Below are 10,141 nucleotides of genomic sequence, written 5' to 3'. Positions count from 1 at the left end.
TCCGCGCAGAACACCAGGAGGAAAGATCAAAGACACATCGTCAATTAAAGAAAAATGATTATTCTCTCACGAGCACCGATTCCTCCCTTTCTTCTTTTACCACCCATCTTCCTCCCTCGTTTTTATTCGAGCTCAATATTTATTGTTTTGATATCGGCGTATCGATAAACGTTAAAACGCTTCGCGTTGATTAATTACGAATTAGAAATGTTGATATTAAAAAAGAAAAACAAAGAAGAGGCTTGCCAGTTAATTCTTATATCGGCGAGCAAACTCGATCCAAAAATATTTCATTCGAACGATTAATAATAACGTTTTTCATTTGGCAATTGTAAGCATATTTATTTGATAATTTCTCAGAGAAGAGATAATATTTCTCGTATCTGGGGGATACGTGACAAAATGTTATAATATACAAAATTTGTAAGAGCGTCGTACCGTCGAAAATGATCGGTTATATACCGTGTTTACAAGCTCCTTAACTTTAAGCAATATACGGTACGAATATAAGTACTTCGGTAGGAGCACCGTGCTTGTTGTTTGTGGCTGGCACATCGATCTTCGAAATAACAATGAAAAAGGATCGATTGATTTACCATTTTTCGAAAGGAATATTATATTCTGTTCTATTTAAATTTATATACCTGAAATAGAAAGAATTAGTATTTAAAAAGAAAAAAGGAAAAAAAGAAAATCTAGATATATATATGAAAAAACAAAAAGCAAAATATTTTAACAAATTCAAAGTTACGAACGGGTACATCAATTGATCTTAGGCATCTACGATTTAATTATACATATAAAAATTAATGACAAATTATAAATTGTGAAATTACGTCATAACGCGTGATGATTATTTATGCTGTAAACCCAAAAGTATAATTTCGAGAAGAGTGTGTAATGCAACACCAATAATTGACAAAATGGAGCAAGTCGTCCAAGAAGACACTTCGTATTTGAAATCTCAAGTTCGATTTACATGGAAAAAAAAAACTAATCGTTCCAATTATTGGATTTATTCACACATTTGCGATTATTATAATATATTATTTATTATTATTAATTTTTCTCTTATGCGCGACCATTCATTTTTTATGGTTCACGAATAATTTAAATAAATTTTCGTTTAACTGTCGAACTTAGATAATATGATTAACAAAATAAGAGACTTCGATGGATTGCTTGCTTACATTTTCACGCGCAAGATAATTTTTACTACGGAAAAATATTTGAATTGTAAACTATGAAATTAAATGTCGGGAAAATGTTTAAAACGAGTATAACAATGTATGTCTGAGATGTCTACTATATACATCGTGCTACATCCACGAAATTAGAGTTTAGCTTGTAATTTTAAAAGCCCCCTATTTAGAACTTTTGTAATAAGTAAGCTTACATATAATGGTAACTATCAATATAAATAATTAAGGTATCTAATATTTTCTTTTTTATTTTTTCTTAATCTTAATCACGTTTATTATTACGTTATCAATATTCGAAGGAGAATAAATGCTTTATAATTTCTATTTCTTTTTTATTATTTTTTTTTTTGGAATGTAGTTACCGTTTTTAATATTAAAATGTTTTTATTTTCAAATAATATAACGAAATGTTAACTATATATACCAAGCGATATAGCTTACTATTTTCTTAGTGACAATAAACAAATTATTTGATAGCAATCATTTTTGATATATCGAAACATTAAAAGAGTTTTTTTTGTTTATTCCCTATCTTTTCGTATAAGCGTGATATTACAACAATTGATCTTTTTTTATTCATCGAATTTCACATTTATTCATATTTCTTAAATACAAAATTTATATTGGTGGTTCTTACTGTTGGAAATATCAATTTTTGTTTGGAAATATTAAATACATATATTTTATTCATAAAATGTTATGTTTTATAATATTCTATTAATTTTCTCTCGAGTAAAAATTATTTTTCGAATACTTGTGTTAGGGGGCTTTTACATTGACGATAAGGGACATACTATGCGACAATGTTCTAAGGTAATTTTTCACTATTAAGGTCTGGTAAAGTCAAGCTTTATCTCTACAAAAAAAGTTAAAGCTTAAAACATATGTGAATTGAGAGAAATAAACATAAGTTTACTATTTAAGTAAAAGAAATATCAGATATGGCTAATTTACTTTGTGACAGTGTATCTGTGCTCGTATGACTGAAATTGTAAATAGTACATGAAACACACAATTTAAAAAAAAAAAAAGGAAAAAAAAAAGAACATAAAACGTGTATATGGTACTTTCACTTCGTTCTCCATCAGCCATTTTATTAAAAGACCAAAATTAAATGTTGAAAGTGTTAAACCATAAAATAAAGGTGGAAGTTTATTTAAATTTCAATATTGCCCAAGCATATACTCAGCGCTTGAATTAGTATAGTGAACATTATGAATATTCCCTAGTTCCTCTAATATAATATAACAAAAACAAAAACTTCGTTTCGTGTTTCTCTTAGGTATGTAACTATAGGAAATTGTGTAAGATGTTTAAATAATGCTAATGATTTGTATACATGATTATTTTTTCTTCTTTTTTGTACATACCAATAAAAATCTCTTCATACAATTATTAATAAATTTCTAGTATAGTAACGGCACGTGTCTCATTAATCAATTGAATTAATATAACAAGTTAGGCATCTCATATTACAAACGATCATTTAATAAATAATATTTAAGTTTTACAGCTATTACGAGAAAAAACAATATATTATCAGTTTCAGACAATAAGTAAATATTTACGTATATCGTAAAATTCGTTGTATAAACATTTTTATTTAATATTACGCTACAAATGATGTTGAAAAAATATTTTTTAATATTATTAATATTTTAATTTTTTATAGACAAATGTTTTTCTTTAGGTATTCCAACTAACAAGTGATTTTTAGGTGTACACGTCTCTGGTATTAATTTACCAAGATATACTATATAATTGAATTGTTCAGCCTGTAATTTTCTATCAGTGTCTATAATAGCCATGCAATCGTATCCTTGTTGAGTTTTAACGTTAAGTTTATCGTGTGTTTGATCCGCAGCATGGCTAAGAGTTAAATATTGTTTGGTATTAATGTGTTTCTTAAAAATATCACTTCTAGGATATGTTAAATGATGACAATTGTGTAATGATCCATAACAGCATGGACAACTTACAAAAATAGCATTTTTTTTAATGCACTGTTGAATAACTAAATCAGTTGCTACTCCACAAGCATGCAAAGATAAACCAATATTAAAATCTCCTTTAAAATAATCCAAATTACATTGATAAAATTTAATATTAGTTAATTTCAGTAGATTGCTTCTTTTCTTGGCTCTATTTAAAGACTCCTCTTTATTTTCTAATAATATTATAGTACAATTTGGTAAGAGATATGCAAGTAAGACTCCGAGGTGTCCACTGCCAGAACAAAAATCAACAATGACATCGCCTGTCTTAGCTAATTTTATAACAGGCTTACATAAATTTTCCAATTGATCAGATTTTCTTTGCAAACGCGAAAGTGGTAAGGATCCACCTTCTGGAGTTAAATCAAAAGGAATATTTGTCCAGTCGAAGCATATTTCTGCGCCAAACGGTTCCGCGTCAAGTTCGCTTAGAATTTCTGCATTGTGAATAATTTGCATGGAATATTCTATATCTTTTTGTTTAGTATAAACACGACTTTTCGGTTGATATCTTTTAGGATCACTCTTGTACAAACTTTCATAAGGAACTTTAGGAAGTATATAATTGATGTCATTGTTGAGATTTTTTTCTTGAATAGATAAGCAACTTAAACATTCCAATATAATATGATCCTGAATCATTCGTTCGTACCATTTAGTTATCAATGGCAATAATTTAAGTATAGCATCTCTCGAATACATCGTAAGCAATATATGAACACAAATAAATATAATTATATCGGATAATGTAATATTAAAGCCTTCTGCATATTTATGTTCTGGTAGTTGAACATTATCTCTTACGACTACATCTTTAATACCATTTTTCTTAGATGTTACATATTTATACAGATTATGTATCTTTAATGGTTGCGACATGTGACATTCAAATCTTGCAAGACTATAAGGCAATTCTACTTCATTCAAATTATCTAAATTAAGAAATTTTAACATATTAATAATATCTATTTCACAAAATTTAGTCCAGATGCTGCTTTCCGAACAAGCTAACAAACACGATTCTTTAAATCCTAACAAAGATTTACAATAATGTAATGGACAATCTACCAGTGTTGTTTTTATAATTTGTCTTAGTATAGCACAAAGTCCTGCTATATAACTTGTTTTATTTAAAACTATACTGGGTAATTCGCATGAATTTACATCATGAGGAATCTTATCTTCGTCCATTATTTCATATACAAATTGAGATATATCTATAACATATGCGCATTCATTTAATTTTTGTTTAGTTTTGATCAATTTAATATTGATTTTAGAGTTGCAATATTTCATTGTAAGAAGTGTTATGATCGTTTCTATTGGAGCTAGACATAAATCAGTCAACGAATATATCTCTAAATATGTTTCATCCATTTTTCTGATTTTTATTTTTTAATTGCAACTATATTATTATAATTATTATTATAAAAAAAGAAATTGTACGCGTAGAGAAAACTTCTCTATCTTTGCTTACTTATACGCTATCTCTTAATTGTCTTGCAACTTTACGAATAATTCTTTGCCTTAGTATATTTTCCCTCCAATATACGCTAATACAAGAAGTAAATGCAAGGGCAAACATAAAACCTTCGAATTTCCAAAATGCTCTTTCTTCTAGCCATGCTACTCGGTCACAACTGAAATATATCAAACGTTTATACATAAATTTCTGAATGAAATTCTTCTTTATTTCAATGCAATCCTATTAATTATAAATTACCTTCTTGTTTTAGTCTCTCCACTTTTACACTTCAAAACTTCTTTGTATCTTGCATGTATACACACTGCATTACTTTCACTTGCAATTTCAAATGCATCGCATGGATGACATTCTGTTAATATCTCATATTCGTCTCCTGACAAACAAACGGTATTATTCTCAAAGTTATCGAGATAAAGTTTATTTGGTGAATTCGTCCAGTGACTTTCAACTATCAACACTATTATTGTTAATCTATATAAAATGAATAAAGAAAATTATATTATTTCGGTGTGTGAATAAAATGACTCGTATAAATTATTCAAAACGACTAAGGAATTTTATAATATTTTTTGTTTGTACTTTAGTTAAGAAAACTAAAATGACAATTATTGCAACGTGAATTACAACTGACCCTCCTAATAAAATTATACCTAACAACATTCGTTTTTTTGTACAAGATTCAATCATTTCGTAGGTTCTTACTTATATTTACACTTTTATAAATCAAATTATTTTTCTTCTATATTCATAATAACATTTACATGACTATAACAACGTACAGCACCATTAATTATATGCCTAGGATATGATATCGAATGAGTTTAAAAATCGATGTCTATCGATGCGCCACATCGTGGTAAGTCTCGAAAACTTTCTCGATAGCAAATCGATATAAAAAAACAACGAGCGGCAATTTCAATTTTTAATTGGAAATTTGTCATCATCATTGTAGTAATGGAAATTAAAATAAATTTGCGAAATAAAATGTTATAGTATGTTATTTTCGTTATAATGAACTTATTGAATTTTCATGATGATAATTAGATATTTCAATATTACTAATAAAATGTTTTAATTTAAATATTTGCTTTTATTAATCATTCGTTAGTTTTTTTTGTAAATCTTCCTTTTCATTCAAAATGATAATTTCGGTTTCTACCGATGACGACAATTTTATAAGTATAGGAATTTTTTCTAAAATAGGATTATCTTTTTGCAAAAATCTAATCCAAGACACTGCTGAATCTTTACTAGATGTACCAGTGGCACATACTGCAAAATAAACACCGTCATCTTGATCGTGCACCGTAGGTTCTACAGCAATCTCACGAGTCTTCCAAAATGGAATTTCGATGTTCCTAATATCTACATAAAATATAAATGATTTGTATCAAATGTAAAATATAGATTGTTTTTAATAAAATACATATTATTGACATACCATCAATATCTTTATATTTATAAGTTCTCTTTATTGGATCTGCTCTCAAAATAAAGTAATCAACTGATTGATCCGCGACCCAAACTTTGAAAGGGCCTTCTACGTATATAGGAACATTCTTTCTCGATTTTGAATGATCCAATAATAAATCTTGTTGAATACGACTAATAGCAGATATTATCCAAGTATCTTCAAAGGATTCCTCTAAATCTTTAGTCTCAAATTCAGATATAATCGTTGTTAACTCGACACTGCTTATCTTTTGTATTGCTAATCTGGCAAGTACTTTTGGATCTGTAGGAATTGGTTTTGGAACAGGCCAAGGTGTTACATTTTTAAACTTAGGCATCCAATATAACATTCGCCATACCTTTTTTAATGGGTCAGCGTGTTTACCAAATGTATTTAGAAGAATAGTTTCTACTTCTTTATCAGGTATTACCCGATTCTTTTCCATTTGTTCTAATACGTCGGTAGCAACATCTTGATGTTTTGGATAAAATTTAAACACTGCAGTATAATAATTTGTTGCAATATATGGTCCTTTTGGAAAGATATTTAATATAGCTTTATAAGCTTCAAGATCTCTATGTAAACCATAAATTTCCATATATTTCAAAGCTAATTTAATAAATTCTAATTCACCTCTTCTATGTTTTTGCTGCTCATAAGTTCTTAATATTTCAAGAAAAGTCTCTTTCTTTTTGTCTTGTACATTTTCAAACATATATTTTACAAGAGCATGAGATTGTGTAAAAAGATTTTGATTAGTGTGGAATAACCGATTTGTTTCCAAGATTGGAATTAAACAACGTAATCCATTAAATTTCTCCTTTGTTATTACAGAATATTTAAACATTAAGGTATTACTCCTCATTAAATATTTAAGAAGTATCTTATTACAAATCATTTTATTAATAATATAAATTCTTGACACACATATATTGAATCTTTTTAATTATTTATTTAAAAGTTCTTTTTTCTTCGTCACCTTTCATTTACTTTTAATTTATTTCTAATACTATACATTAAAATAATCTAACCTCATTTATTGACTGAATCTATTTCGAGTGAATTTCAATACAATCAATGAATAAAAAAGTACATAGAAACTCACAAGTCCAGCATTAAAAAGTTGGCATAGAATCGCCACAACAGAAAAAAATAAATAAGTTCTCTTAATTTCTCACTAATTGTTCAATCAAAATCCATAATTGCTCACTTTATTAATAAATTATTTCATTAGTTACTATTAATTTAAAAAAGTTACTAGAAAAATAAGCAAGTTCAAAATTTATTGAAATTCTAGTAACTTGGCTAAGCCGATATCGGTAATAGTAGTGCTCTACCTTTATCTTATCGACCGTCGGTAATTACAGATTTTTAATTTTTTACTCTACGTCGATAATATTTTATATTTAGGTTACTGACGGTCTATATTATTAAACTAGAAACTGCCAAAAACATTGGTCGATTAAAAAAATAGGAATCTACTATTACCGACGGTAGATATTTGCCATTACCGGCGGCCGATATCTGTTGTTACCGACGGTGGATAAAATAAAAGTAGAGCACTACTATTACCGATATCGGCTTAGCTAAGTTACTAGAATTTCAATAAATTTTAAACTTGCTTATTATTCTAGTAACTTTTTAAAATTAATAATAACTAAAAAAATAAATAATTAATAAAGTGAGCAATTAAGAGCTTTTATTCATTTTTTTCAGCTGTTGAGGTTCTATGCCAACTTTTTGGTGCTGAAACATACGAACTTATTTTCTATGCAGCTCGATTGATAAAATAGTTTATTATATTAATATCCATAATCAAAGTAAGATTTATAAATTTAATACGTTTAATTTTTATAAATTAGCGATTATCAAATAAATTAATACTGTATATAGAATTATCAACGTGATCATTAATCAGTGTATCGATTAAATATTGCAGTATAAACATAACATTTTTGGAATTTAAATCTCCCAACACAGTGACTTGAAATATTATTAAATTTATTTATAATGCCTCAACAAGGATCAATATATGATTTAGCTTATCATGGTAAAACGTCAGATGTAAAAATCTTACTTAATCTAACTGAATCTTTGAAAACGCAAACTGACACTGTACGTATTCAAATTTGATATATTATAATTAAAGATTGAGGTTAGATAATAAAGGATAAATCATTAATTTTGATTTTAGAATGGACGAATGTTAATACACTGGGCTGCTTTAGGTGGACATGACGATTTAGTGAGACATTTATTATCTCTCGGTTCACCAGTTGACCCAACAGATGATGTGAGTTTAGATTTATTTTTCTTTTGTATTGTAATGACAATACTGATAAAGGTGATATCTCATTTTATTTTAAGTAAAAATTGGGTGGGTAATTTAAATGATATCATCTCTTCTTGGATAGAATTTTCCTATTAGTTATATAAAAGATGATTTTAAAAGTTTCTGTATTCGATCATTTCATAGACGAATATGACACCGTTAATTTTGGCAGCATCCGCTGGACGAGAAAAAGTTGTCAACACCTTGCTTACCGAAGGTGCAAACGTTAATGCAACGACTGAAGATGGACACTCGTCATTGCAATATGCAGCATCGAAAAATTGGAAGTCGATATGCGTTGCATTGCTCGAAAAATATGCTGACATTAATATTGCTGACAAGAGAGGAGCCACTCCTCTGCACAGAGCTGCTTCAAAAGGAAATATTGCGATAGTTAAACTTTTATTAGAACATGGAAAAGACTTGAAGATAGGTCTCGTATTATTTCCTTTTTGAATAATTTTAATAACATATATACTGTTATATTAACTTGTTCAAAGATCAAAGGGATTAACTCCACTTTTAGAATTTCTCCAAATTTTATTATCAAAGCTTTATATTTCAAATAAATTTCCTTAATGATTAGGCTTAGAACCATTTTAAATATATTATTATTATTGTTTTATGGAGTTAATTAATTTGGCATCGTTTGGGTAGCTAATAATTTAATTTATAAGTCACGTCGATCGTTTGTTTCAGATCAACAAGATGCATATGGAAATTCCGCATTGCATTTAGCTTGCGAGGATGATCGTCGAGAAGAAGCACTGTTGTTGGTTTCAAATGGTGCCAATTTAACGTTGACCAACAAGGAACGCAAAACTCCATTAGATTTGGCGGCTCCTGGATTAATTAAAATGCTCAAACAACAAAAGGAAGACCCAACGACTGCTTAAGATTTTCTTCTCTTATATCTCAGTTATGCTTTAATGCAACACTGTCTAACTTCTTTCAATCCGAGGGCCATATTTTCTTTTGCAAACATTTCAAGAACCAAAGAAAGGTACATAATCTAAAAATCAACAATCGTCATCTGAAATATTTCATTTTAATTATTAATTTGATTTGGCAAAGGTGTCCGTTTAAATTTTTCTTTCAAAAAATTGATTTGCTTTGCGGGCTGCCAGTTGGACAGTGCTGCTTTAACGTATTGAATGTCTCTTCTTAAGAAAGAAAAGAGAAAAAAAAAGAAAAGGAAAAAGAAAAAAAAAAAGAATAAATAAAAATACAAACGAAACAATTCTATGCGTGATTATACAAATAAAAAGACTCCAAGATTAGTGCTTTAATTTGATCTACTATTTCAGCATTTATTATACTTTTCTCTTATATACTTATGATGCAATCAACGTTTATATTTATTCCATATAAAACATATCAAAACTCTTCCTTCCGCGTTATTTCAAACTTCTCTTTCTTTTTTTTTTGTTTCTCTCCTAGTTTCATTGTATATGACGGCTTATCCCGATTATCAAATACTTTCACAATGATCACTTCTCGTCACAGTCACAGGATTAATCATCATGTCCTTTCGTTGCGTAAAATCGTTTGAAAAATTTGCTTTATTTTCTTTTTATTATTGTTTTTTTATTTTTATTTATCGTTAATGTATAATAATGGCAAGCAGGACATGATATATATATAAAAAAAACCAACGAGAAATGAACATCCTCT

General features: G+C 28.2%; 3 protein-coding genes across 7 annotated transcripts; 1 reads left to right on the top strand and 2 right to left on the bottom strand.

Moving 5' to 3' along the window:
* Window positions 1-2,846: 2,846 nt before the first annotated feature.
* Window positions 2,847-4,597, bottom strand: LOC122517718 (glutathione S-transferase C-terminal domain-containing protein homolog). Its single transcript, XM_043636248.1, has one exon. It carries the CDS (start codon window positions 4,571-4,573, stop codon window positions 2,861-2,863), a length of 1,713 nt encoding a protein of 570 aa, XP_043492183.1. The 5' UTR covers window positions 4,574-4,597; the 3' UTR covers window positions 2,847-2,860.
* Window positions 4,598-4,662: 65 nt separating this feature from the next.
* On the bottom strand, window positions 4,663-7,043 carry LOC122517720 (evolutionarily conserved signaling intermediate in Toll pathway, mitochondrial-like). 5 transcript variants are annotated; one of them, XM_043636252.1, is made up of 5 exons: window positions 6,769-7,043; window positions 6,124-6,666; window positions 5,943-6,047; window positions 4,920-5,055; window positions 4,663-4,836 (listed from the first exon to the last, which is right to left on the bottom strand). In XM_043636252.1, exons 1-5 carry the CDS (start codon window positions 7,031-7,033, stop codon window positions 4,674-4,676), a joined length of 1,212 nt encoding a protein of 403 aa, XP_043492187.1. In that variant the 5' UTR covers window positions 7,034-7,043; the 3' UTR covers window positions 4,663-4,673. The 5 variants fall into 5 exon arrangements, with proteins under 5 accessions (XP_043492187.1, XP_043492186.1, XP_043492189.1 ...); XM_043636251.1 differs by having other exon boundaries at window positions 6,124-7,043; XM_043636254.1 differs by lacking the exon at window positions 4,663-4,836 and having other exon boundaries at window positions 4,927-5,055; window positions 5,956-6,047; window positions 6,124-7,043.
* Window positions 7,044-7,817: 774 nt separating this feature from the next.
* Window positions 7,818-9,756, top strand: LOC122517726 (26S proteasome non-ATPase regulatory subunit 10-like). The gene is made up of 5 exons (XM_043636261.1): window positions 7,818-7,955; window positions 8,075-8,250; window positions 8,330-8,428; window positions 8,612-8,900; window positions 9,167-9,756. Exons 2-5 carry the CDS (start codon window positions 8,146-8,148, stop codon window positions 9,361-9,363), a joined length of 690 nt encoding a protein of 229 aa, XP_043492196.1. The 5' UTR covers window positions 7,818-7,955; window positions 8,075-8,145; the 3' UTR covers window positions 9,364-9,756.
* Window positions 9,757-10,141: the final 385 nt, after the last annotated feature.

This window comes from Polistes fuscatus, unplaced genomic scaffold (genome assembly GCF_010416935.1).
Source record: "Polistes fuscatus isolate 324 unplaced genomic scaffold, CU_Pfus_HIC Scaffold21, whole genome shotgun sequence".
NCBI classification, from domain to species: domain Eukaryota; kingdom Metazoa; phylum Arthropoda; class Insecta; order Hymenoptera; family Vespidae; genus Polistes; species Polistes fuscatus.
The sequence above is the reverse complement of the archived record's forward strand: the minus strand, read 5'-3'. Positions and strand labels throughout refer to the sequence as shown.

What these genes read in the sequence shown, in the direction of transcription:
- LOC122517720 (XM_043636251.1), bottom strand. Translation starts at nt 7,033, where the DNA reads ATGATTTGTAATAAGATACTTCTTAAATATTTAATGAGGAGTAATACC. An exon ending in TAAATATAAAGATATTGATG is followed by an intron (nt 6,048 to 6,123) that starts GTATGTCAATAA and finishes TATTTTATGTAG; the next exon opens with ATATTAGGAACATCGAAATT. An exon ending in TTTTGCAGTATGTGCCACTG is followed by an intron (nt 5,056 to 5,942) that starts GTACATCTAGTA and finishes TTTGTTTGTCAG; the next exon opens with GAGACGAATATGAGATATTA.
- LOC122517726 (XM_043636261.1), top strand. Translation starts at nt 8,146, where the DNA reads ATGCCTCAACAAGGATCAATATATGATTTAGCTTATCATGGTAAAACG. An exon ending in TGAAAACGCAAACTGACACT is followed by an intron (nt 8,251 to 8,329) that starts GTACGTATTCAA and finishes TTTTGATTTTAG; the next exon opens with AATGGACGAATGTTAATACA. An exon ending in CAGTTGACCCAACAGATGAT is followed by an intron (nt 8,429 to 8,611) that starts GTGAGTTTAGAT and finishes ATCATTTCATAG; the next exon opens with ACGAATATGACACCGTTAAT.
- LOC122517718 (XM_043636248.1), bottom strand. Translation starts at nt 4,573, where the DNA reads ATGGATGAAACATATTTAGAGATATATTCGTTGACTGATTTATGTCTA.